This window comes from Xiphias gladius, chromosome 12 (assembly GCF_016859285.1).
Source record: "Xiphias gladius isolate SHS-SW01 ecotype Sanya breed wild chromosome 12, ASM1685928v1, whole genome shotgun sequence".
Classification (NCBI taxonomy): domain Eukaryota; kingdom Metazoa; phylum Chordata; class Actinopteri; order Istiophoriformes; family Xiphiidae; genus Xiphias; species Xiphias gladius.
The window spans coordinates 17,756,359-17,783,721 of NC_053411.1; the positions used below are offsets into that span (position 1 = coordinate 17,756,359).

Here is a 27,363-nt window from a genome sequence, read left to right on the forward strand (position 1 = left end):
TGATTTACTGTTGTAGTTGGGTAGTTTTAAAAATTTTTTTTTTTTTTTACATCTAAAATGTTAATCTGCAAAATAACCAGTAACTAAAGCAGTAAAAAGTACAATATTTCCCTCTGAAATGGAAATACTCAAGTACAAGTACTTTCCATTACTATAAACATGAGGATGGTGGTAATGATGCCTTGTTCATTGATAAGGGTATAACACCTTATCACTGTGACTTTGGTTATGTTTTTCTCTTAGTTCTGTACCACTTAGAATAGTTTAAGGACAATTGTCACATTTGTCGGTATTTCATGTGTGTGTGTGTACACATAATCAATAATTCTTTGGAAGTGTCAGAATCCGACACTTGCCCATTGGTCGATTAGCTTTGTAGCTGCCTTGGTTAATGATAATGACGAAGACTTGTTAATTTTTGAGGCCGACGCCCTGATTAATCACCTTGTGCGTTCCTGAACGCAACGCACCAACTACTACTGGGCAAATGAAGAGAGAGACTGTTCTGGTTTCAGGTATTTTCAGTTTATTATCAGTTCTTGTAAATGCATGAGTGTTTAAAATACGCTGCTTAATGTCCCACAATGTCGCTGGCTCGTGAATTCAGCCCCGCACGTTCGGGCTGACGGACACAGAATGCACTGCACTTTTTTTTATTTTTAATGTTTCACAACATCGCTGGCTATTGAATGCAGCCCGGTACACGAAGGCTGATGTTTGTTTTTCTCAGTTTCTTATGATTTTAGACATATTCGCTGTTTGTTGAAAACGCAGCCCCGTGGGGGTGTCGCAGGAAGTCAGAGTTGGTCACGCAGAGTGTCGCGCCTTAGTCGTCCAGGAAGAAATAGTTTCCGCTCTTCTTCTGTTCGGTGTCCTGGGAGAAACAAAAAGGTCAAAGGTCAATTGTGCTCAGAAGCCCGAGTTCCCTCTGCCGGACACCGTACGACAGATGACGATGATATTACTCGCCCACAGAACCGACTGAGGGTTCTCATTTTATTATCTTGATCACTGGCGGCACACTCATCCCATCCCCTTTGCCTGTTGCTGGGTATACACATGGTGTATTTACTCGTCTGATTTTAACATTTGATTGGCGTATTTCATTTGTCTGTGTCGCTGCTCTGCTCGCATCACAGAAACGCTTCTAGTCAGTGTTGCCTGGATACTCGCGCTGTCTTACTGTACTAATGTTGCATTTTCTACAACCACTTTATTTGGTTTCGGACGCGTTTCTAGAAATCTTGATTACTGTGCGTCGTCCTTACGAATGAATGGATAAGTGGAGCCGCAAATAACGATCAATTAATTGTTTTATCTATAAAATGTGTCCAAAACCCAAAGATGTTTAGTTTACTATCATAAGACGAAGAAAACAAGCTAACTATCACATTCCAATGACTAATCATTGAACACTCTACTCAGAAGATCAACTTCATTGGTGGTGGTCTAATTTCCTACAAGTCACCAATAGAGGTTCATGTAAACTCAGAACATTTCTTCCGTTGTTCCAGCCAAATCTTCGTTAGTGCAACGTCACATCGACGTCGGATTGATCCGACTGAATCAACTCAGAACGATGTTGCTCACACACCTGGAGCAAGTTTCATGCGACTGCTGATGGATTTTACAGAAGCCAACGGGAAAAATACCGTCCATGTAAAAGTCGTCTCTTAAAACTGCTTCAAATGTTTGATTTTATGTCCTGATCTGTTCTACTCTTGTAGGAGGTTTTGAGGTGTTTTCTCTCTTCATTTTTCTCCGCAGTAACAACCAAGCCGTCCTAAATCTTGACGCACGGGTGTAAATACCTTGATGGAGTTGAGCTTGTTGATGCGCGGCCTGAAGTTGTTCGGGTCTCTTCTGAATGTGATTTCCAGCAGCGACAGAAACCGGTTCATCCCCGCTAACAGACTCTGAGGCCTGACCACGAGAAAATAGAAACTCAGGTTTTACTTTGGTTGATGCTGCAAGTATTTAAAAAAAAAAAAAAAAAAAAAATCTCTCTGCGTCTTACGTGTTAGCTGCGGTCTGCTTGGAGGGAAGACCGTCGAACACGATGACTCTGTCGGCCAGGTACGTCGCCATGATGAAGTCGTGCTCCACCACGAACGCCGTCTTCTTGGCGTGGAGGATGTACCTGCAGACAAACATGGGACGGACAGAGAGAGTGTGAAAGCGGAAGTGATGAAAAGACGGAGGAAAAAGGTGGAAGGAACTGCAGGGAAACCGTGTCCGACCTCTTGATGACCCTGGCGGCCATCAATCTCTGCTCGGAGTCCAGGTAAGCCGAAGGTTCGTCAATCAGGTACACGTCAGCTGGTTTCCCCAGACACAGAGTGAGAGCGACTCTCTGCAGCTCACCGCCAGACAGGTTCTGCACCTGAGGGGGGGAGGGGTGTAATTCAGCAGTGATGAGCATCGTTTGCTAACCAGCCGAGGAAGATTTCAACGCTTGAGGACAAACTCGGGAGCAGGGAAAGCGCCTGAGGTCCGAGAATCGACATCACGAACTGGCGCCACAGCTGAAGTTTTATACGCAGGTTTGGTCCAGACTGAAATGTCTCAACAACTGCTGGAGGGATTGACATGAAGTCTGCTTCAGACTTTCATGTCCCACATTAGGAACCTGCCAGTAACAGGGCGGCTGGAAGACGTTTGCGTCACTTTGAGGGTGGAGTTTCCCCCACCCCGTTTTCTCAGTTTTGTTCGTCTCATGCATGAGGACGACGCCATAATGTTAGATTTAAAATACTTTTCTTTCTAAACCAGATTCGTCGAATCTGTTAGACTCCAAGGATTCGCAGTCTGAGTTTTGGTGAGTGACACTGGATGTAAACGTCACTCGTATTTGTTTTCAGGGGAAAACGGAAAAGAATGAAAACAGCGTCTGTGTTGAGCGAGTAGGACCGGACTGAATTAGTGCTCTGAGGTTACGGAGTCTACAGGTGAACAGGGAAAGCAGAAGTAAGAGTCTGTCTCTAATGGGAGACAAACAAAAGCCCGGTTGTCTCTGCCTCTATCTGAGAATTGATGGTAGTAACATTCACACAGACTGTATAACAACCCTCGAAGGCCCCATCAGTGACTCTGGTTACCTAGCAACAGTGAAACAACTGGCACTTCTCTAAATGAAGGCATCTTAAAAACACACAAACGTGATGCGTATCTTACATCCTGGTCTATGATGCTCTCGATCTGCAGCGGCTTCATGACGTCGGTGATGAACTGCGGGTGAGTGTAGGCGTCTCTGATCTTCTCGTGCAGCAGCGCTCTGACGCTGCCCTGCGGACACAAAGACACTTTCATTCAGCCAAACGTCCGGGGGCTTGAAGCCCTTCTGACGGATCAGTTCTTGGGGGAGGTGGAGACAAAACCAGAGCAACAGGAAGTTCATCTGCAGCAACTCAGACATTAATTATTTAGGCAGCGTCTCGAGCCGCGGTTCCAACCTGTCCAGTTGTCTTACACGCCTTTGGACTGTTGACACCGTGGACTTCACATAGACCCTAGATTAACTGATTAATAGAGAAAATGATGAAGTTTCTTCTCGTTTCCTGCGATGGATCAACTTGCTCCTTATAGAAGCTGCTTTTCATACCGAAGCCCAAAGAATGAGGGAAAACTCAAAGTGTGTTCCCTTCTCTGAAAACCAGCAGAGTCCTCCTTTGAAACCACAACTTCTGCTTGTGGTTTCAAAGCGGACACACGGTCTTGTCTTTAGTTCCAGCTGATGAAGAAACCGACTCAACAAACCTTGAACTTCGGGCTGATGGTTTGAGGCTTGTAGCTGACGTTCAGGATGGGAACCTCACCTGAAAGACAGAGCGCAGGTCAGCGTGCGTGTGTGAGAGTGTGAGTGTGTGTGAGTGTGTGAGAGAGAGACACTCACCTCCACCGTCAGGTTTGAGTCCTCCAGCCAACATCCTGATAAAGGTCGTCTTCCCTGTGCCTGCGCACACACAAATATAAGCACATACATTAATACACACACTGGAGAAACAGAGGGATATATTCTATATATTTAGGGCTGAGTGTCGTTTGGACTTTGAGGCAGCTTCTAGCAGCTCCAGGACTGCAAATGTTGGTCCACCACTGAAATAGACGTATTATGATGAAGTTTCACGCCCTCCTTAAAAACACGGTCCAGAAAGTCCAGTTGGAGGCTGACACAGGATTTTAAAGCTCTGGAACGTCTTCACGCCAGCGACCGCATCTTTCATCACAACAGGCGTGTGGTAGATTCAGGTACTTTAGATTCTGTTTGATTCGAACCCACTTTAACCTCTTTTGTTTCCCTGTTAAAAGGATTTTTCCAGCAAGTTTTTCCTCGTCAGAATCAGGGGTCTGAGGACAGAAGGTGCTGTATGTTGTACAGATGGTTGCGTTCTTAAAATGTCCAGATTCTTCTCCGTCATCAGGAGGCGTCTGATCGGTCCCAGGTTCGTTCTGCACCATGGTCATAAAGAACTATCCTCAGAGACCAGAAGGACAAGGAGTCCTGCAACAGGTGCTCTGGCCCCCAGATCTCAGCATCATAAGAGTCGGTCTGGGACCACGTGAAGAGACTGAACTGAGGCACGTTCTGCAAGAGCCTGAAAAACTGTCAGCTGAGCGTTTACCCAGGATCTCGCTCACAAACACCAACAGAAACGAAGCGTACCGTTCTCTCCCAGCATCACCATGATCTCAGAGTCGGTGAATTCTCCTCCTTTGATCTCCAGCGTGAACTCGCCCATCGTCTTTGCCATTTCCGGATACTGAACAAAAAACAAAACAAAAAGACAACAGATCAGACATCTGTTTCATCTGCAGGCTCAACCTCAGCCCACATGTTGGACAGAAATTCTAACTTCGCCGTTTAGTAACCACACTTTTAACCCACAAGACAAAAGGAGTCACTTTCGTGGACGTGGGTTTTCACTTCGCTTAAATTCAACGTAAGATGATGATGAAGAAGACAGAGGTACAGAAGAGAGGGAAGCTGAGAAAGAAAAAGACAGGAGGGAAATAGGTAGTGAACCAAAGCAAGGAAGAAAGTAGGAGGTGAAGGTCGACACCAAAAAGAGGAGGAATAAATGAGCGAAGAACAAAGAAAATGATAAAACCAGACGAGCTGGACAGACCTGGTAGTGCCTGAGTCTCTTCACCTCCTCCTCATTGGCCGTCTCAGCCACCTTGAAGACCAACGAGGTCTCACGAAACCTGAGATTCTCCGTGGGAACGTAACCGTCCAGGAAGATGTTGATGCCTGGAGGAAGGAGGGAGGAGGAACTGTTACTGTTTCAAAGATGTCTGATCCACGTATTCATCCAAAGCTGTTCAGTGTGAAACTCCACAGAGAAATTTACCTGTTATTTATCGTAATTATTTAAGTTATTTTTTTTAAGCCCAAAAAAAAAAGTGTTGAATCTTTTGTGGTTCCAGATTGTTAGATATGAGGATTTGCAGCTTTTCTCTACTTTAGATCACTGAACTGAAAATCTTTTGTTTGTAGATTGTTGCTCAGAGAAAACGACGTCTCCCTGGACTCTGTAATCAGACAGTTTATAGAGCAAATGAAACTGATCAATCGAGTAAATAATCAGCAGTTGTAGCCCTAGTTCGCCTATGAAACAAATTAGGGCTGGAAAATAGTAAAAAATGCCCGTTCAAAAATCTAAAACACTATTTTATCTGCTTGTTTTATTCAACCGAAAGTCCAAATCCCAGAAATGTTCAGTTTATCATCGTAACGACAAAGAAAAACCAGCAAATGTTTTGGCTCAAAAAATTGTTAAACGGTAAATTATCAAAATAGTTGACAATTCATGTTTTGTCTGTTCAAAAAAAAAAAAAAACCCTTTAAAATTTGCTTGGAATAATTAATTTGAACAACAATTTTTTGTAAAACACTAAAAACATGATTTACTAACAGTTGATAGATGATAATCACCGTCTCAGTACTGAAAAGAAAGATAACTATTTCCCAAAACTTTGAAATATTCCTTTATTTACTGCTAGAGTTAGTTTTTCAGAACTAAAGGAAACTTTCTCGTTTTCCTGGCTTTGACCCCATGAATTTTGTGTCTCATGTTCGTGTTTGTTTTACCCTCTCGGACGCTGAAGGGCATAGTGACGACCCCATAGGCGCTGGGGACGCCGTACAGACAGCAGATGAAGTCAGACAGGTAGTCCAACACGCTCAGATCGTGCTCCACCACAATGATATACCTGCAGTAAAACAAACACACACACACACACCTATTAAGAACCAGCCTGGTTTATTTTGCTGGAATAATTGGCAGATTATCCCTTTAAACGAACGGTTTCTTCACCTGTCCGGGGTGATGAGTGAGCGGATGGTGATGGCAGCCTTCAGCCTCTGTTTAACATCCAGATAACTGGACGGTTCATCAAACATAAAACTGCAGTAGAGAAACAGTAAACACAGTAAACGGCCGTCAGTCTCAGTGCTGAGGGAAAAGCAGAAACAACGAACGTCGAGCTGCGTCAGATTGTCTCCTCACATGTCGGCCCTCTGGATGCAGACGACGGCGCAGGCGAACCTCTGCAGCTCTCCGCCGGACAAATCCTCCACGTTCCTCTCCCGCAGGTGACTCAGGTCTGCCCGGCAACAACAACCACAACAATTGTTTAAAAATTTAAAGGCAGTTTAGGGCCCACCCGAGATTCAAATCCTAATTATGTTTGGGTTGTTTGGTTAATGATGACGATAAAAAGCATTTGTAATACAACCTCCTTAAATTCCTCAAGGTGAATGGGACTTTAACGTCGACATTAGTATCAAAAATGAAACGATGCCCGATGCTCTGTACTATTCTGTCAAAATCACTGGGGGGGCTGCGGCTAATGATTATCGATTTAATCTAACTAATCATTTGACCTATGAAATATCTGAAAATAGTGAAAAAAGAAAATTCAAAAAGATGTTCAGTTTATTATGATGGAGGCTGAAACTTTACAGAAGATTGAAAACATTTGTGATTACTGAGGTAACATACGTTTCAGCTGCACTTTGTATTTTATGAATAGTGTGTATTGGGAAAAAGGAAAACCGCAGCACTTTATTTTCATTATCTGATTATTTTAATGATTATTCGTTTAATCATTTAGTCTGTAAACTGCCAACAGTTGTTGTGTTGTCTTGACCAACAGTCCAAAAACAAGAGACACTCAGTTTACTTTAACTGAAGACCAAAGAAAACCAGGAAGTTTTCTCGTTTTAGCTGGAAGCAGTGAATTTCCACCATTTTTTACAGGGAAAAAAAAAAAAAAAACATCTAAATTGTTACTGATTTACTTTCAGTCAATCGATTAATGATTCGTCACTAGTGGACACAGACACAAGCTGGTCCAGACTCTACCCAAAGACAAGCTATAACGTGTGTGTGTGTGTGTGTGTGTGTGTGTGTGTGTGTGTGTGTGTGTGTGTGTTACCTAGCTGTTCACAGACGATGTCTTGTGTGTCTGTGTCGTCTTTCCTGCTCAGGATGGCCCCTACTGACCCCTGGAGGCGGAGGTGAAGAATTACAACCAACCCTTACTCAGTACTGCAGCACATTAAAAACAAAAAAAAAAACAAAACCCAACGCTGATTAAAACGATCGGCGCTGAAACGCGTCGGACTCATTTACCTTGACGGTCTTTGGGATCTGGTCGACGTACTGTGGTTTGACGATGGCCCGCAGGTCGTCCTCCAGGATTTTGGTGAAGTAGTTCTGCAGCTCGGATCCTCTGAAGTAGGTCAAGATCTCCTGCCAGTCTGGAGGATTCTGGGGCAGACCAACACACACACACACGCCCACATGTGCAATCAACACACATTAATAAATAATGTACCAAACAGCATTAACAGCAGTGCAGTGACTTGACATTATTTCTGTCATACACAAACAGGTTCATGGTTTTGTACAAACAGTCTGAGGTGTTTGGGTAAAGCTTGTTAATTCTGTACAACGTTTGTCTGAACTGAAAACTGTCACTGCTGCTCCTGCTCAACAAAGACCCTCGAACACTCTGTTAAACTGTTTGTCTTTTTATGCCGTTTTGAAATAATTCCTCGCATCTTTCATGACTTTGGTTTTATTTTGCTGCCCGGTGTGAAACACTTTGTAACTAGGGTTTTGAAAAGTGCTCCACAAATAAGATTGTTATTATTATAATAAATAAGACACTGCTACATAACTAATCCTGATTTAACTACTGTAGATAAGTGAAATAACATAACCTTAGTACCATCTATGTTTCTGACCATAATCATCATGTGAGACTGAATTTCATGTTAAAAAGTTACCACACCAGTAAGTGGAGATGTGTTGTTATTATTATTAATATTAGCATTTATTCTTAATACAAAGTACAAAGTTTTCAGGGGGAAAAAAAAAAAAAAAAAATCAAGAAGATTAAAGACAACTCAAGTTGTAGCTGATGGTGGGTCAGAGAGCAGCTACACCCACATCTAATCTCATCAGCACAGCAGCGCTTTGAACGGCAGCCATACTCAACGTATCATAACACAGGCCTATACGAGTAAATCCACAACGCCTGACAGTAACATGACTGACCGTGTGTGTGTGTGTGTGTGTGTAGATGTGCGGGATGTTTGAACACTCACATCGAACTTCCCCAGGTTGGGTTTCTGTTTTCCAGCCAGGATCTTCAGAGCCGTGGACTTCCCGATACCGTTGGTCCCCACCAGCCCCAGCACCTCACCGGGCCTGGGGATAGGCAGCCTAGACACACACACACACACACACACACTTTTTAGAATTACTAATACCCTATAAACATACTGACTCATATAAACTGACATAATGGTTCCTACGTGACTCAGATATTTCATTTAAAAACACTCTTCTTGTTCTTTTTCCTTCCAGCGTGGCAACGTTCAGGAGTCTCTTCTATTAAAACTCAACTGACAGCAATTACTACGGGCTGATTACTAGCATCAATTGTAGATCACTTTTCAGATGATCTTTATGGCTCTTAATCACAAAAGCAGCCTGACGAGGTTTCACAATCCCACAGCGAGGAACCAACCCGCCCCCACAAAAAAAAAAAAAAAAAAAAAACTTAAAAAAATGTGAAAAATGGAAAAAACCTCAAAAGGATCGAAAGAGGAGGAATGTTCTTTCAGAGCCAAAGAAAATGATGAAATATGACAACATATAATGTTGGACTATTAGCTGTTGTAGGGGTGGCCAGAAATGTTACACAAAAATTGCAAACAAACAAACAAACAAAAAAAACAACCTGTTTTATGAAAAAATTCTGCCACAGTTCTGCTGCCAACTCATCCAGCGTTTGGTGGAAGCTGCAGATTTCAACATAAACTTAACGCTGAAGTGTCACATCTCATATTAAACATAAATCCTCCTGTTTACTGTCAAGTTACTGAAGAAACTGAACTGTTTCTGAGGTGATGATTTTAAAGATCTCAGGCATTCAGCTGCTCCAGTCAACATTTTCCACGTTATACGGACCAATAAATAGGACACGCTCTCAATGGTCAGAGTATGTTAAAGCTCAAGTCCCCCATGAACACAGCGTAGAAGGGTTTAAGCGGCGTACCGGTGCAGTTTGAAGGAGTTGGCGCAGTATCTGTGTGTGGTTTCCTTCTCCAGGTTGCTGGGCAGGTTGACGATCGACAACGCTCCGAATGGACATTTCTACAAAAACACAACGCCATCAGAACAACCAGACTACAAACAAAAAATGCTGCAATGATCCCTTAAAAGGTAATTACTACGGTCATGCTGACAGATCTCATGGTCAGAGTTATTATTCCTTTCAGTTACCCGAGGGTTACTGACCGTTAAACAAAAATGGCAACATGAGTCACTAGCAGAAAGTCTAGTTCCGTGTTTTCAGACCAGCTCACTTGATAATCAGAGTGAAACTTAAAAACCAAACACTTATAGCATGTAGGTGATTTACCTTGATGCAGATACCACATCCTATACACAGGGACTCTGAAATCCACACAATCTTACTCTGTGGAGTCACTTCGATACACAGCTTACCTGCAAACACACACATTTGAACACAAGTTAATGTTTAGAGTGAAAACTCTGTGGTTTTCCGTGCCGAGGCTCATTCCTCATTCTTTTGAGCAGTGAAGTTTGTTTGTGGACGCGAGCCCCAACTAAACGACCACTCACCCATACGGACCACAGGGCAGCTCTTCTTGCACTCCTGACGGCATTTCTTAGGTTTGCATTTGTCGTGGTTGACGATGGCGATCCTGGTGTTTTTATCCGCCATGATGGAGGGCTGGAATGACGGACGCTAGCACCTGTGGAGCTGAGAGACATGGACAAATAAAGAAAAGAAAAAGAAAACAAAACAGGCTTATTTTAGATGGTTAATCTTGAGAAAAGCTGATGAAGAGAAAGAAGGAGAGAGGCAGAAATTTGGAGGTGTAAATTCATTTGTATGCACAGCTAATGTTGATATTTAGGTACCAAAGACAAAAAGACAATATCAAAATGTAGGGGACAGTGGTCAGGCTCGAACCTGTGCCCACAAGCACAGTATTGACTCTGCTGAAGCAACACATTCAATTCTGAACAAACATGCACAGCCTTTAGCTCTAACAATGGGCTGCCATACATCCACCACCGCAGCCCTGAACCAGTCACTACCTGCTTCTGAATGTACCCAAAGATAACGCTCCCCGGCGCTAATGCGGATCCTGGTTTAATGCGGTTTCATTTCAGGCTTCGAGGAGAGGAGTTACGGCATGCGTAGCAGCTAGCAAACCAGTCCCGTTACCGCGTCGCGGTGTTTTGCGAGGAGAGAGAGTCACGCCAAACTCCCTTCAAAAGTCTGGCCTTTTATTGTTACCTCACGTCTGGACGTACATGCCTGGTGCTACGTGATGAGAGGCCTTTAACTCTTCAGTGGTATCCTGCTCTTCAATGCGGCCCACGTTTAAACACATAAAAGCAGAAGATACGTGAATAAAAACTAAGATTGTAACGTAGGTTAACCTGTAATTCTCTAAACATCCCGAAACATGACGGGCGGTGGCGACCAGCAATAATGCTGGATTTGTCCTTAAATAACCAGTTGTTGTGTGAGTCATTCATATGCCGTAGTCACTTACCGATCCTAGCGATTTACAAAAACATTCAATTGCTTACTCTTATGTATACGCCTTTGTCAGGGCGCAAGAAAACTTAAAATTGGCGAATAACTAGACGGAATTTGGAGCACTATCCAACGGAAACGCAGTCTTCCCGGGGCCCCGGTGCCAGTCACAGCAGCAGTGTTTGAGAACTGTGCCGTTAAACTATCAACCACCTCTTCTTACGTACTCAGGTGGTTATATCAGCCGTTTTAAAAGCTCCACTGGAGTTTGACTGCATCGGTAAGTAAGAGCTCCGGCGGCTGCTAACGGCGAGCTAAAGGTTAGCTTTACATTGAACGACATCAGCGGCGGAGGCCCAGCAATCTGACAGCTGCTCGTTAACGGTACATAGCTCCTTTCTGTGGGAATACGAGCCCCAAAAATGTGACAAAATCCGGAGCGAGGGGCCAAAACCTCACCCCTCTTCGGCTCCTGTTCCCCGGCTTAGATGAAAACAGACGAGAAAAGACGTTCGCAGACAAATAATCGTGAGTGAAACTTCTTTTTTCAGCAACGTGTTCGTCTCCTGGAAGCCGGCTGGAAAGATGGCGGGAGGGACGCACACAGCGTGCGACGCTGCTAGTGACGTCGCTAAGAAGCGACCTGGACCCACAAAAGTGGGAGATTCGAAGTGGCTAGCGAAACAAAACGGATTTAAACTCGGTTTGGGTCAGGCCGCCTCACAGCCCATGCATTGACACAACGCCCTGGAGACTTTTACTAGCCCTTCTTGTAAGTTTAATTTACATATTTGTCGTAAATTAAGTTGACGTCGCTGTGAGACAGTCTACAGTGGAGAAATATTCGCTCCTAGCAGCTAGCTAGAGCTCCACACCAAACTCCCATTAAAATGTTGTCATTTTTATTTGCATTGCATGCGTTTGAGAAAATAACGTAGGAGTTATTATTACAACGTTATGGTCAACTTTTAAAATCTTCTTTAGGAGTCTTTATGTTTGGTATTCTCTTGAGTTTCCCTCCTTCAAATACATCGAGTAAAACCAGAAGATATTAACCACTAATTAGGCACTTAATGCAGCTGATAGCTAAATACAATGCTACTAGATTTGTCACTTATATGCCGAATTTTCCTTAAAGACTTATTATTATCATAGTCAGATTTTGTCATTAATTTATTTTTTTAATATACAAGAAAATGTCAAAATGTTACAAATTTGAAGCAAGTTTGGCGTTAGGTTAATGACTTCCGAGAAAAATGTTACTAAACGAGGCTAAGCCCAACTAGCGTTTGCTGAACGTGGGTTTTTTTCTTTCTCCGTGATTGCAGGATGGCCACCCCGAGCAAGACACCACCTGGCGCCGACCCCAAGCAGCTTGAGCGGACGGGGACGGTCCGGGAGATCGGCTCTCAGGCGGTGTGGTCCCTCTCCTCCTGTAAACCCGGTCAGACCCATACCCAGTGTGCAGTCAGCTGTGTGTATGCAGAGTAGCCAGTCTAGTCTGGTGTCAACTGGACTCTCTTTGTCCACCTATGTCCAGGTTTTGGAGTTGATCAGCTGAGGGACGACAACCTGGAGACTTACTGGCAGTCAGATGGATCCCAACCTCACCTAGTCAACATACAGTTTAGGTAACATGAGCTTTGTTCTTTTAGTACAAGGATTTATGGATAGATATATATTTTTTAAGAAGTGTGCTTAATTCTTATTGAAACTCAAGGATAACAGGGAAATTGGCAAACAAATGCCTTTCTAGAAACAACTGCAGGACGTGTTTTGCATCAGCTGGAAAACAACAACCAACTGAGGAGTAACATTGATTTTGTAATGGAAATAGTCTGAGTTATCAAGGAGATTTTAATGTCAGGGTCTTGGAAGATATTTGCTTCTCTTATGTGTCCTCTTTTGTGCCTTTCTGCTTCTGAATCATCTGTATGTTGGTGTCTGTGTTTATCGTCCCTGATGATTTTTATTTATTTATTTTTGTTCAGGAGGAGGACAACAGTGAAGATGCTGTGTATTTATGCTGATTATAAATCTGATGAGAGCTACACCCCCAGTAAGATTTCTGTCAGAGTGGGCAACAACTTCCACAACCTGCAAGAAATCAGGGTAACAACTGGAGAGCAGTGCTTGTCTTCATCTAAAGGCCGCCTGAAGTTCATGACAGAGTTTCATAACCACTCAAATGATCCGCTTTTTTTTTCTCACCGTTCTCTTCTTCCTCACTGTAGCAGTTGGAGATGGTGGAGCCCAGTGGCTGGATTCACATCTCTCTGATGAACCAGGTAAGAAACTCATGTCTTTGTTTAACTTTATTCCCTTTTAAGATGAGGTGTCTCTATTAAAACACCGACAGCAGCATCGAGACAAACTAGACGGCGACGGTCGCATAGAAATGTGCTCGGGAGATTTGACAAAATATATCATAAGATGGTGTAAAATTGTCAACTGCCAGAGATTTCGTTTGAAAACTTCAAACTTAATCCAGTGTTAACAGACAGCTGGACGTCTTTTACAACTTTGCGTGTTTGAGATATTTATTAAATCACATGTATCATCTGACTGCAATTCAAGAAATTAGGGGCTGCAAGTTTGCTGATTTATTATGATAAGACAGGTGATAACACTGGCTGGGTTTAAGAAAACTGTCGATGTTCCTCCCAGAGCTGTCATAACCAATTTCAAACTAGTGATGCGAGTATGAAAAACCACCACGTTTACACGGGGTAGTTTTATCCGGTAGAGGGGGCGACTTCAGAATGTGAACAACCCCAACATCTCTGTTTTCACCCTCACAGTTCATGTGTTTAGTGTGATTTTTGCCTCTGCGGTAATGGCTGCATCGTTGGGGGACAAAAACGCAACGAATCAGTATATTTTATGTGGTTTTATTTTGGATTTGTAAAAACAGACATTCCCCTTTCAGTTATTTCATCCATAAACAGCTTTTCCATTGATTTTTCAGAAAATGTACTATATTCAGAGAATCAACATTCAGTATAAACGGTGATATCCATGTTGCCTGCATAGAAATAAGCAAAATTCAACCAAAAGGGGAAAAAAAAAAGGGGGGAGGTGGCTAAAGTCAGGTTTTATATCGGTTCTCCACTTTGAAACCAGCAGCTACTTCAGTTTAAGTGTGTATATCCACGAATCTTGTGATTTATTCTTGCAAGATTTCTTTTCATGTGATTCTGGGTAACGTACCTCAGTACTTTTTTGGTACCGGCCGATGTGTATCCGTAACTCATAATATTGACAACGCACTTATTTAAAGTGCAGAAAGCCAGCATTGAATGCTCCCTGAGATTCGTTGTCATAGTTCCTGACTTAAATCAAAACGTAGCCTGTTTTAGGCCGTTTTTATTCAGGCAGCATTCGAGGAGTTTGGCTTTTTCTGTTTAAATCAGTTTCGTAGAAAAACGTGTTTATTTCACAGAGTAAGGCATCGGAACAAAGTGTGGCTTTCTTTGATAAAAGCGTCAAGGGCGACTTAACTGTGGGTTTCTCCGTGTTTCAGCGGACCAACGAGCCGATCAGCACCTTCATGATCCAGATCGCGGTGTTGGCCAACCACCAGAACGGCAGAGACACTCACATGCGGCAGATTAAAGTCTACACGCCGGTGGAGGAGAGCTCCATCGGCAAGTTCCCGCGTTGCACCACAGTCGACTTCATGATGTACCGCACAATCAGGTGATCGGGACTGACATGAGAACACCTGACCCTCTGTGGCCCCGGGGAAACGTTGGGAATTGCACAAAATGCCCAGAAAGGGGGAAAAATGACACAGACTGATATCTGGAGCTGCTGCTGCTGCTGCACATCGATTAAAAATCAGATTTGGTCGATTCAGACATGATGCAGATTGATTGATTTTTTTCTATTTTGAACCCAGAACCGATCAGTCTTGCACTCGTTGTCATTAAGGTTTGGTCAAATGTGACTTCTTAAAGATACAGTACTGCTCTTTTAAATCAAAGCTGCCAATATTTCATACATTTAAATTTGACTGTAACAAGAGTTCAATGTTTTTCTCTGCAATTTTTTTTTTCTCAGAATGGAAAAGCCTCTGTACACGGTCAAATCCCTCCACAACACGATCAGCATGTTGTTTTCACACTCTAGTTTTCGTACGGATTAAACAAACCAGATGTGACGTGTTAATCAGTGAGCTTTAGAGCTGCTGGTAGGTGGATTGTGTTACCTTTACATAGAGCCAGGCTAGCTGTTTCCCCCCCGTTTCCAGTCTTTATGCTAAGCTAAGCTAACTGCCCGCTGGCCGTGGCTTCATATTTACCCTACAGATGTGAGAGTAGTGTCGATCTTCTCATCTAACTCTGCAAGAAAAGCACATAAGTGCATTTACTAAAATGATTTTGGCCTGAAAATTACTTAATGGATTAACTGCAAATGAGAAGACCATGAGTTTTGGTTAAAAGCTCTGGAAACTGTCAGACAATGGACCTTGATTTTTTTTTTTTTTTTTTTTTTTTTGTGTGTGTGTGTGTGTGTGTGTGTGTGTGTGTGTGTGAGAGCTTTAATGTTTCATGATGGTTTAAAAGCTGTTTTCATTGTAACAAGGAGAAAGTTCAGGAAGAAACACTGAATATTTGTGTTTTTTGGCATGAAAACAGTCAAATTTAAAGATATTAAATATGGCACATCAACCCTACACAGTGACAGTTTTTATGTCGTGATGTCTGAAGAGTTTAGCTCCATGAAGAAATTTGGCAGCACTTGGGGAGAAAAACGAGCTCCTCCTACAATAATGTGGCGGTTTGTATGAAAGTAAAACACGTTATTGTTAACTGCTAAAGTTTGGTTCTGTTTCGATGCTTGGGTTTCAAATTTTGATCGAATCTCAGGTGGGAAAGTGGATTCAAAGGTTTTTTTGGGAATAAAATTCAGAAAAAACTCAGTTCCAGAGACGCATGTTTTACTATTGTAGGTGAGATTTAACCTGCAGGACGACCAAAAATATGCCAAGATAAACCCGGCAGTCATTCATTTACCGGTCAACATTTTCTAAAGCAACAGATTTCCCCCATAGACTGGATCCAGCTGCACGTGACCAGTAAAAATTGAAAACCTTTTCACTTTACGAGGTTTTGTTCGGTATCAGAAACTCAAAAGTTCAAAACCCCAAACTGCTGTGCCTGCAGGCCGTCTTCATCGGCTGCCAGAATCTGACCGAGTTAATGTATAAAACAAAAGAAAACGTTAGCAGAGAAGAAAGCGTAAAAGACGAGACACGAGCAGCGAAAGAGACTCGGGTTCCTACTAAACAAAAGGTGATGTCATGCGTTTGACAGGTGGCGATAGGGAGCACGTGAAGGCAGGTGAACTGTTACGATGCCGTTAGTACACATCCAGGTGTGGACATGCTGGGCGAACCACCAAAATGAGCCGATTTGCGGGGTAATTGAACATGCCTCCCAGGAGTCTCCACAGTATTCGAGGAGACTGTAGATTTCCTTTAAAGGGCCTTTTATACAGGTTCCAGGGAAATGAGAGGCAGACTCCCAGGACCCGCTGGGCTCTTAAGGTATGTTCCATGAGTTTCAATCTTTTGTGTGTGTTCATTGAAGTCGCTTTAGGAACCAATAATTTCCAATGTACTTATTGACATGTGAGTATGGTTTTACGCCAGACTTGACGGTATGTGAATCTGTCCTAGGTTCTATCCTCAAGGTTAAGGAGGTTTCACACGTTACACACATTAAAAAAAAAAAAAAAAAAAGTTTTTTGGAAACACTAACAGTTAAATGTCACACTGAAACCTGTTATATCTGTATGCTAAATATGAAGCTACAGCCCATATGTCCTGTATTTAATATCTTTTTAAGTTTGACTGTTTTCATGCCAAAAACACAAATATTCAGTGTTTTATTCCTGTTACAATGAAAACAGCTTGTAAACCATCATGAGACATTAAAGTTCTCATTTAAAAAAAAAAAAAAAAAAAAAAAAAATCAAGGTCCATTGTCTGACAGTTTCCAGGGCTTTTAACCACATCTCATGGTCTTCTCATTTGCAGTTAATCCATTATTTTGTCAGAATATTCTGTATTTCTTTGTCTAATGTGATAGTTAACTGAATGTTTGAGTTGCGCAAATCAGTTTAATGATGTGAGTTTCACTTTTCACTTTCCATTATCTTCTTGAGAATTAAAAAAACAAAACAAAAGTCATGAGAAATAATTGGCAGTTGCATCTCTGACCCGAGAAAACTCCATCCAGTGATGAAAACTATGAGATGTGGATCCAGAAAAAGCCAGTAAGTGGACCTTGATATAAGGAGAGACAGACATTTTAGGAAATGCACTTATGTGCTTTTCTTGCAGAGTTAGATGAGAAGATCGACACTACTCTCACATCTGAAGGGTAAATATGAAGCCACGGCCAGCGGGCAGTTAGCTTAGCTTAGCATAAAGACTGGAAACGGGGGGGAACAGCTAGCCTGGCTCTATCCACCTACCAGCAGCTCTAAAGCTCACCGATTAACACGTCACATCTGGTTTGTTTAATCCGTACGAAAACTAGAGTGTGAAAACGACAAACAATTCCTCGGCCGGGACCAGTGACTTCCTTCCCCCAGAAATGTTGAACTATTCCTTTTAAAGTGAATTGAATCGACTATTGGTTGTATTAAAAAGTGAACAGTGATAAGTGACTGTCAGGCTGGATCAGAAAGCACAACTCAGATTACTGCAGGTCGGCATGTGAACCACTAGAGGGAGCCAGGTGGACGTGGCTGGAGAGGGATGGATATTCTCATCAACAGAGAAAAAGTTTCACAGCAGAATCACAGGTCTCGATGGTCTCGGTTGCCGTGGTAACTGAGACTACAGCAGCCAATAGGCGCTGCTCTTAGCTGAAGTACATTGATCTGACAGAGTGTGTGTGTGTGTGTGTGTCTCACACAGTAAACACATTTAATCTGGATTACACTCCACTTCTCCGCACTTCAATTCAGAAAATTCAATTTGGCTGCAAACACACACACACACACACACCTTCTGTGCTTCTGAGGACCATCATTCACATTATGCATTCAGCCCCTAACCTGCACCATCACGGCTAAACGCCCAACCCCAAACCTGATCGTAACCTGAACCCTAAAACCAAATCTGAACCTTCAAACGGCCTGAATGTGCAGTAATTTCCTCACTAAGACGGTTTTAAACTGAAGCTGGTTCTCACAAAGATAGCAGTACAAGCCCACTCTCACATTGGTAAATTATACAGAAATACACACACGCGCACACAGATTGATACTAATAGAAAAATAAGCATTCACACAAAAACATAATTTTATGCTGGCAAGTGTATTTGCGCTCTCGCTTACACACACACACACACATTAATGAGTCTCAGCCTGATGTTTTGATGTGGTGTTTTACTGTCTGCTACTTAAGCTGAGAGCTTTTTCCTGCCTTTACAAGGTATTTTAATCACCTGCGCACATAACCGCCGCAGCCCGCACCACCATTGGTATTCATGGCTGCTCTTTGGGTACGACGGCCGTGTTTTCGTTTAACCTACAGGGGTGGGGCCAGAGGGGGGTGGCCCGGGTTGGCACAGGTCCCCCTGGAGTCCGTCTGGTCAGCGCCGGTGCCAACCTCCGTATGAAGTGACTGCTAATTTATTCCTGTTGGAAGGTCAATCGAGCGGCTACAAGCAAATGCAAAATAAGATGAAAAATGACTAAAAAGTGATGCGAAGTGGTAGATAAGAGACGCAAAGAGACAGCAGACGCGAAACGACAAATAAGAGACGCAAAATCACTATGCAGACACCCAAAAGACATTGCATCACTACCAATGTACACAAAATGACCACGAAAGGGACACAGACTGATGCCAGGGACTAAACCGAGACCTGAAACGACAAATACACAGACACAAAACGACCACGAAAAGAGGCAAAATAGCCAAAAGGGACACACAAATATTACGGAGACGTAAAATCCGCACGTGTGTCCAGGCTGCAGGATATTCCGCTACGAATAGCAGCTATTTTACTAATAGTGTTTCATATTAGAATGGGAAGTTTTTCTATTTCCTTTATTAGACTGAATTAGTAAAGTAACTATTACTAATGTACAGTTTATTATTGCCAAGAATCAGGGCTTTAAATTTGAGTCTTAACATAAATCACACACACACACGCCCGTAACCTGTATTTTATTTTTCTAGTCCACACTCAGGGTCGATTTGACTATGAATGTTCAGCCTGTAGCGCTCTGTGTGTTTTTGTGCGTGTTTGTGGTCGGGGAAAAACATTACGTCTGCTTCATCTCCTTCCCGCTTCAAGCTATAATCTCTCTCTCTCACACTCACACACACACTTGTAGAGCAGAGCTTTCTACTGAGAGAGAAGAGAGGGAAAGGGTCCGGAGGGGTGGACAAAATAACAGGGACACTTGCGCAGTCTAACGCAACAGCTCTGCAACGCACCCTGCTCTGCCAACATTGTAATTACTGTGAGCACAGGTAAATGTGGGTCCAGAGAATCGTTACGTCGTCAGGTGTCCCTGTTATTTTGTCCACCCCGCCCATGTGTAAAGACAGAGGGCTGTGAATGTGCTTTTAGCCGGATGAAACCAGCCTGTTGCTCCTCTGCTTTGTTTGCTGCTCAACAGCAATTACATTAATGGCTTACACACACACACACACACACACTTGTACTGGTATACTTGTGAGGACCCTCATTGACATAATGTATCCTTGAACCTTAACTTAAACCTAATTCTGACCTTGGCCCTAAAACCAAGTCATAACCAAACGGACATTTTCCAAAAACGTCCCCACTTTACGAAAAAGACCTTCCTTTTTGGAAATGTCCGCAATTGACTAAAAAATGTTTGAGAAATGTCTTAACCTTGCAAATATGTCGTCACCCTCCTAAAATGTTCCCACTTTCTTAAAGATCTCCTCATTTGCCAAAAAAAGTTCCTCGAAATGTCTGCGCATTACAAAAACGTCCTCGCCTTTCAAAAAGGTTCCGCTCTCTCTAAAATGTTCTCGCTCTCCGAAAATGCTGTGACTCTACAAAAACGTCCTCAGTCCAAAGGTCTAATGCTGCTACGAGGACGAGGTCGCTGGCGACACCGTTGGCCGTAGAGTTACGGTCATCCCCCGAGTTCCCCTCGACTCGGGGTCCACGAAAAGTCTTCGCCACGCTCGCTCTGTGGAAGGCACACCTGCTCTTTCCATCCCAGACAGGTGAGGGACTCCAACCAGCAACCTTCAGGTGACGGACGGCCTCGGGCGGCGGAAGGTCAGACTGGGGAGCACAGAGAGGTGCACACACACACACACACACACACACACACACACACACCTATGAAAAGCTACTTAAAGGTGCCATGTTGGGTTTTCTTGTAAACGCACCGAGAGTCCCTGAGTCCCAGTTGAAAGGAATGTGTTGAGTGTGTTTCTGGTTTAAGGTCTAATTTAAGGTTTTACTTAAAACCGTCGCCCCCTTTTTGTCAGTTGATGCCGGAAAATCTTAATTTATTTATTCAGAAATGTCTTGTCAATATTCTGCAGGGGATTCAGGGAGCTAATGGTGTGTGTGTGTGTCTGTGTCTGTGTGTGTGTCTGTGTGTGTCTGTGTCTGTGTGTGTGTGTGTGTGTGTGTGTGTTTTACAGCTAGCCCTGAGGGAACTCACTATTGTGCTGACAACAAGCTGCAAAGCTCATGGGTAATGTATGAGAAGTGTTTTTCGGCTGCACTGCATGCAAACACACACACACACATACACTTATGTAGCTATCCTTGTTTGGACATTGCGTCGTCTTGACACTTACCTTTAACCAGGACCTCAGAAATGACGTTTTGCCTCATCGGGACCAGGCTGTGGTTCCCATGAGGACTACTGGTACCGACAAGGTCCCAAAGAGGTAACAGAAACGCGTACACACACACACACACACACACACACACACACACACACACACACAGAGAGAAACACAGGTAATGTCAGGGGAAGGTGTGTTGTGGGAAGCAGTCACATTGGAGGCTGCATATTAAAACGCAGAAAAAACACACACACACACACATCAGCAGCTTTGTCTGCTGCTTGTGTCTGTTCATTTTTTTTTTCTGTTTCTTCCTTTCCCCTCCTTTTCCTCTCCTCTCTTTCATTCATTTCCTGTCCTCTTTTCTCCTTTCCTTACCTTTCCTTAATTTTCCTCCCTTCCTTCCTTCCTCCCTTTATATTCCATTCATTACCTTCCTTTGCCTTTCTCTCCTTTTTATTCATGTTCTTTTCTTTCCTTCCCTCTCCTTCCACTCTCATTTCTTTCCTTGTCTCGTTTCTTTGTCCTCTCCTTTCCCTTCTTTCCTTTCCTACCCCACCTGTGGTTTGTTTTCACTAGATGAGTAACTCAGCTGCGGTTTTGCAACCGTCTGTTCATTTCATTGACTCAGTATATATTCAATGTGTGTAGAAAAACACCCCGCACGTCCAACTCTACACACGCTTTCACGTTTCGCACCTTTTTATTGCCTTGGGGTCACAAAAATAGAAAACCCATGGAATCAGACTGCTTTTTTTTTTTTTTTTTTTTTTCACGTGTTTGGTGGTGAGCAGGAAGAAAACAGTCCAGATATGTGTCATCCAGAGAAGAGAAGCTTTAACCGAACATTTATTTTATTCATTTTATCAATGAAAACACCTCCTACATGTTTCAGTTCACTTCGTGGTGTTCAGGCCAGATGTGTTGCATAATGTCATCACCACCAAACTCCTACACACTGAAACAGCAACGGAAAGCTCCGCACTCAGGGCCGAGACGAAGGGAATGTGTAGGAGGCTAAAGGTTTCAAGTTTTTAAGAGTTTGGTCTGAATCAAAATAAAGACAGAGAAAGCTCTTTTAGACTTTTTGAAGGGAGTCTCCAGAGGATGCTGAAGTGGACAAAGACAAAGACACTCAAAAACACCAGCGAGAAAAAAGTGAAATTTAACAGCATCTGCGAAAATTAATTGCAGACAGCGACTTTTTGAGAGGAGATTTCTGCTTTGCACCCGACAGACTCCTGTGGTCCCACAATAAGACTTTACAGATAAAGATTCACCTTTCATCCGTCGTGTGTTTTATGCCACGGTTACGTTACGTCCGACTTCATTCTAAAGGTTTCGGACACAGCTGTCAGAAATGTTATTTTTGCTTATTCGACACAGCTAAGCCTCCAGGTTAGCGCGAGCCCCTTCATGTGGCGCATTATATCGGTTTTTTCAAGCACTGAGCGAACTTTGCAAGTTGTTTGTTGACGTGAGATTAGTCGATTCTGTAAATCAACTTTTTTTTTTTTTGGAAACCAACCACCATGCTGATGTTTGTTAGGTCGCACGCAGCCATGCCGCTTGTTACAGCAACCAACCCATCAGTTTTTCTGGGCCAACACAGGTTGAGTGCGACTGCAGTGAGTGAGTCCCCCCCCCCCTTTGAACTTATTTACAGGGAAGATGTTTAAACCCAAAAAAGAGAATTGAATTTCATCATTAATTTCATTTCATTTTCCACATTTTTCACATTAGGTTAGCTTCTTTTCTTTCACGCTTTTGCATGTTCATCTGCACTAAAGGATTCCCGGGGTTATGATGGAAGTTAAATGAATTCATTAGAAGTGTACTAGTTAAACTCAGTCTTAGTTTTCTCTATTATTAGTACCAAGTTACTTTAGGGGTACGCTTAAGTCGCAGTCACCGTAGACGACAAACAGCCCATTCTGATATTTTCATCAATGATTGAGCAGATTAGAAATACTTACTTCATAATGAACATTTAATGGCTAAAAAAAGTGCATTAATGAAAATGCTTGAGTGTGTTTGTGACTGTCGCTTATGCTCCTCTACCTTCGCTGTCTTTCACATTTCCAGACTCCCCCTGCAGCGAGACAGTGGTTTTGGCTCAGAATAAAGGGATAAAACAACCTGCTTTCATTTCATGCAGAAAAGGGACATTAGGTAATTAATCATTAAAACCTAAACAATAGGAACAAGTCAACCACTCAGTGTTTTATAAAACTCATCTTTATTGATCCATATTCATCCATCCATCCGGTTTTCCTCTCATCCCGCAGTGACAATATTTTCCGTTTTCTCTTCTTATAAAAAGCTGAATATGTACATCCTCTTTGTATTTACAGAAATTTACATGATTACATGATCAGGACAGCGACAGCTCTCCAGAGCCTCACACCTGCAAAGGTCAACTTTCTGGGGAAACAAAAAAAAATGCTGCCTGAAATACCACTTGTTGCTGGGGGAAATATCACCCGGATCTCTGCTTATTGGCTGGAGGTGTTGCCTGGCAACGACAGCTTATCGAATTAATATCTGGTAAGAAGTTTTTTTTTAAATTATTATTATTTAATTATTTCTTTTTATTATTTCATAAGCTGAGGAAAACATGTGAAGTGACCCTTTAGAGAAAGTTTTAGGTCATAAAAAATAAAAAATCTCAAACTAGTTGATTTGCTGCTGGTTGATAAATCAGGTGTTTTTATGGAAGCAAAGAAGGAACAAAATGATTGGGTGGTTTTTTTTGGTGTAGAATCTTTTGAAAATGACACTGTGGAAATTTCCAACCACATAAATTCTGACTGATGTGTTTAAATACTTTAATGCTATAAGTTCAGCGTATTTAAATTTAAACAAAGTGACTGAATCGAGTCGTTCAATCACCTCTGCTGTAGGGGTAAATGAAACTGCTGCAAAACGTGAACCGAGGAGTAACGGTGCCGGGGCGTCATTAGTTACTCTGCCTCAATTTCCTCGATTAATCGTTTGGTCTATAAAATGTCAGAAAACGGTTTCCTAAAGCCCAAGCCAGTGTCTTCAAAGATTATTGATTTACTGTCACATACCTGAGAAAAACATCAAATACTCACAACTGAGGAGCTGAAACTAGGGAACATTTTCTGTTTTTGCTTGGAAAAATTATATTAACTATTAATCTACTGTCAAAATTGTTGCCTATTACTACTCCAGGTTTGTTTTACTGCACATTACATCACTTCTGGTTTGAGGGAATAACTGGTATATGCAGCACAGCGAAAACCACAGGAGACTGTAGTTAAATGAGGAATTATTTAGAAAGCAGGTTTAAAGAGTAAAGCCTGTTCGTTCAATCTGCTTTTTCTTTCTTAAACATTAGAGAATTCAGTGAGTCTAACACACACACGTTTACCAATCCCAATCGTTCACTGGTTAAAGATGATAAAAGAGAAGACTTATCAAAAGGTGAATCGAGTGTCCAGCTTGGAATAATTACATCGATGTGTAGATGTGAGACTCTGGTTGTGGCTGGATTCTACGGATTTGTAGTTTAGTCCTAAAAACAAAAACAGAAAACAACTTTTATCCCACCAGTCACCGACCGACGGTAACAGCCAGCGTTCAGTTTTCCAGCCTCTACATATGTTACAGTACTGCAGAGCCGGGACACACGACGTACGTTTAGAGGCAACGGGAAAACAATACTGACTGTATATGAGGTTCTGTTTGTATCAACTGTTCACATTCGTTTCAGATCAAAGCAACGTCGCCGTCGCTCCTAAAAGTTGCCCGTGTGTCTCCAGCCGTCAAGATTTGGTACATTTGGTTTGGTTCAGCAGCAATAAGTCAATGCCCTCAAACCCCCCCCCCATTGGTTACATTCTACCAAGGTATATCCGTTTGTCACAGAAGACATTTACGTCCGTCAAAGCGTCAAACGTCCAGTTGTCGCTGCAGCTCCCGCCAGGCTGGTCTTTCGTGCCGATGCAGCCGTTTTCTGTCGTCCTGAAACTGTTTTCTTTATCGCTGACGCCGTCTTGTGATTCGTCCACCTGTCTCTGCCGGCCAATCGGGACGCGCCGTAACATTCGTACCTGTCTGTCTGATATTACATCCTCCTCCTCAATCCGTCTCTATCTTCTTGTCGTCCAGGTCAAAGTCCAACACCAGCAGCTTGGTTTCCTCCGTCCCGTTCCGGCTGCCGGCGGCGCACACCAGCCGAGTGTCGGACGCTCTGATTCGCCACACCACGCCACCTGCGGAGAAGGGAAGGCGTGCGATTGGTTTAGACTCAGATAACAGGTGAGTGCGCAGTGTGGGAGTAATTAGGGGCGAGTTCTGATAGCGGCTTCCATTTTGGATCCGAGCTGCTCAAATCCGTTTAGTCTCTCTTGCCTCTTGCTGACACCGCAGGCGTCCGAAGTAAAAAGATTTAGTGAATGTCTGGCAAACTTAACAAGTTTTAATTAAATTTATAGTGAAATATAAATGTCTGATTTTAAATTTACGTTGTTTTTTTTCTTTACCTGAGATACATTCGCTTAAAAGAAGGAATTACGTCCTGGATATGTAAAATGTAACCTTTCACCTGCGACATGTTCCCTGTTGATGGGCTTTAGGCATTTCTCTCATTACAACACTGTTCGAACGGGCCAGAACCCTGCTGCAGCGTCCTCACCTGATCCCCGGCTCTGCAGCGCCACCACGTCCCTCAGCCAGGCGCCGGTCTTCAGGTCCCACAGTTTGACCGTCCCGTCGTCGGAGCTGGACAGGACCAGACCTCGGCAGAACTGCAGGCACGTCACCGCCGACTGGTGCTTGTTAGGACCTGCGGCAGACGTCGTCATGAAATCTGGTTCACACATTCAGGTTCCCCTCAGGGTGAATCCTAACGTCCCTGGATCCTCTGACTTTTCATCTAGCGCCACCATCAGGTCAAAATTTCAACTTGTTTATGGCCAAATAACTAAACAACTAACAACATTCCTCTCAGCTTCAGCTCTAGTTTCTGGTTGATGTTTTAAGCTGTGAACCTTTTGAATGATTTGCCCGTTTCTTGACATACACCATAGCTGGTTCTCTCTAACGTCATCTTTCAGGCTTTTACATGTCGTAATCTTAAGAGGTTTTATTCCACATTTATAGCCTGTTACAGGTGCATGAACTATGGTTGACTTGTTGCTTACGACCCGATCGGTTGTGGTTTTTTTACTCGGTGGCTTGACGTGCTTTCTTATGCTGTCTGGTTTGTTACCTTCTACTTATTTGTCCTTCCCTCCCCCCCAGAGGACTGCAGCTGTTTGTGTCGGTGCATTTTAGTGCAGCGTCAACAACGGCATGGACGCAGTGACTCTCACCGGTTTCCCGGACAGATAGAAACCTTCGCTATCGCTCGCTCACCTTGCAGCGTGTGGAGACACTGTCCCATCCGGACGTCCCACACCCGGACCGTAGAGTCGGCGTTGCCGGACACCAGGATGTTGTCTCGCAGCTCCATGCCGCTGGTCAGAGATTGGTGGCCGGTCAACGTGTGGACACACCCACCTGGACGAGACATGAGCAGAGTCATTTTATCAGAATAATTGAAGAGATGCTACAATAAAAAAACAAATCTAAACTGAGTCTGTGTTTGACCAAGGCTCTTACTGGAAGTCTCCGTTAAAACTGGTGCAGTCACAGAGCACCAAAGTCAGAAGTTTTAATTTCATTAAAAGCGAATGAAATTTGGTTTATTTTAAGTTCAAGGAATTTATGTTTTCACTGAACGTAAAGTCACTCGAATTAACTTTAATATAATTAACAGAAAATCTTATTAAATATAAGGTATTGTAAAATAGATCCATTTCTTTAAAATTGTGGCTGTAATGGTTTATTTTATATTTGTTCTATTTTTATTCTCTTTCTAATGACATTCAGAGTAAATATTCAGCCGAGTTCCTTTAAATTGGTTTGAAATGCACCCGGGTTAACAGATCCGCCATGTCCCTCATTGACATAAATATCAGAAACTCCTCAACAACGTGACAAACTACAGCTTCCAAAATGGCATTTAAACGTTTAAAAAATTTGAATGAAATTAATTTCATTCATGTCTGTACCTGTCTCTGCGTCCCAGACTCTGATTGAAGTGTCCAATGAGCCGCTCACCACGAAGACACCATCAAACTGCAGAGAGAGAGGTTGGATTTCTGCATTTTGTAACATTCACTGATGAAGGAACAAATAAAAAGAGGCCACCTTTTCATGGGGCTTTTAAGTCGTGAATTTCCTGTAGAGGCGTAGTGGTGAAGGATTACTGAACAAAACTCATGGAACATCAGTTAGACGGACCGATTGATCGGAGGTCGGAATAATTCATAATTTTATCCTGACAATCAGACTGAATTATGAGTTGAACTCAGCCTGAGAAACCAGTAGCAAGCGACACACCGGCGGTTTTCACCAAACTTTTTAAAGACCTTTCTAATAACGCA

General features: G+C 42.9%; 3 protein-coding genes and 1 long non-coding RNA gene across 6 annotated transcripts in view; 2 read left to right on the top strand and 2 right to left on the bottom strand.

The window, feature by feature from the left end:
- Positions 1 to 503: 503 nt before the first annotated feature.
- abce1 (ATP-binding cassette, sub-family E (OABP), member 1) lies at positions 504 to 11,706 on the bottom strand. Of its 3 annotated transcripts, none has more exons than XM_040140932.1 (19): positions 11,554 to 11,706; positions 10,164 to 10,305; positions 9,940 to 10,025; positions 9,574 to 9,671; positions 8,618 to 8,735; positions 7,638 to 7,775; positions 7,441 to 7,510; positions 6,510 to 6,606; positions 6,318 to 6,407; positions 6,092 to 6,213; positions 5,127 to 5,251; positions 4,664 to 4,760; positions 3,893 to 3,952; positions 3,757 to 3,815; positions 3,175 to 3,285; positions 2,241 to 2,383; positions 2,018 to 2,140; positions 1,812 to 1,923; positions 504 to 874 (listed from the first exon to the last, which is right to left on the bottom strand). In XM_040140932.1, exons 2-19 carry the CDS (start codon positions 10,264 to 10,266, stop codon positions 827 to 829), a joined length of 1,800 nt encoding a protein of 599 aa, XP_039996866.1. In that variant the 5' UTR covers positions 10,267 to 10,305; positions 11,554 to 11,706; the 3' UTR covers positions 504 to 826. The 3 variants fall into 3 exon arrangements, with proteins under 3 accessions (XP_039996866.1, XP_039996868.1, XP_039996867.1); XM_040140934.1 differs by lacking the exon at positions 11,554 to 11,706 and adding an exon at positions 11,111 to 11,300; XM_040140933.1 differs by lacking the exon at positions 11,554 to 11,706 and adding an exon at positions 10,647 to 10,880.
- Positions 11,707 to 11,738: 32 nt separating this feature from the next.
- Positions 11,739 to 14,959, top strand: anapc10 (anaphase promoting complex subunit 10). Its single transcript, XM_040140935.1, has 6 exons — positions 11,739 to 11,866; positions 12,423 to 12,538; positions 12,635 to 12,725; positions 13,086 to 13,206; positions 13,329 to 13,382; positions 14,618 to 14,959. The coding sequence occupies exons 2-6, from the start codon at positions 12,424 to 12,426 to the stop codon at positions 14,795 to 14,797; spliced, it is 561 nt and encodes a 186-aa protein (XP_039996869.1). The 5' UTR covers positions 11,739 to 11,866; position 12,423; the 3' UTR covers positions 14,798 to 14,959.
- A 4,133-nt stretch (positions 14,960 to 19,092) lies between these two features.
- On the top strand, positions 19,093 to 21,016 carry LOC120797536. Its single transcript, XR_005708536.1, has 3 exons — positions 19,093 to 20,404; positions 20,756 to 20,808; positions 20,925 to 21,016. It is a non-coding gene; the product is annotated as an uncharacterized LOC120797536 (long non-coding RNA).
- Positions 21,017 to 24,395: 3,379 nt separating this feature from the next.
- LOC120797733 (F-box/WD repeat-containing protein 7-like) overlaps positions 24,396 to 27,363 on the bottom strand; it is a 35,783-nt gene continuing 32,815 nt past the window's right edge. The window contains exons 10-13 of the mRNA XM_040141579.1: positions 26,989 to 27,055; positions 26,291 to 26,434; positions 25,569 to 25,718; positions 24,396 to 25,146 (exon numbers count right to left, since the gene is read on the bottom strand). Coding sequence (XP_039997513.1) covers positions 25,013 to 25,146; positions 25,569 to 25,718; positions 26,291 to 26,434; positions 26,989 to 27,055 — 495 coding nt within the window. The 3' untranslated portion in view covers positions 24,396 to 25,012. The remainder of the gene's footprint in view (positions 25,147 to 25,568; positions 25,719 to 26,290; positions 26,435 to 26,988; positions 27,056 to 27,363) is intronic.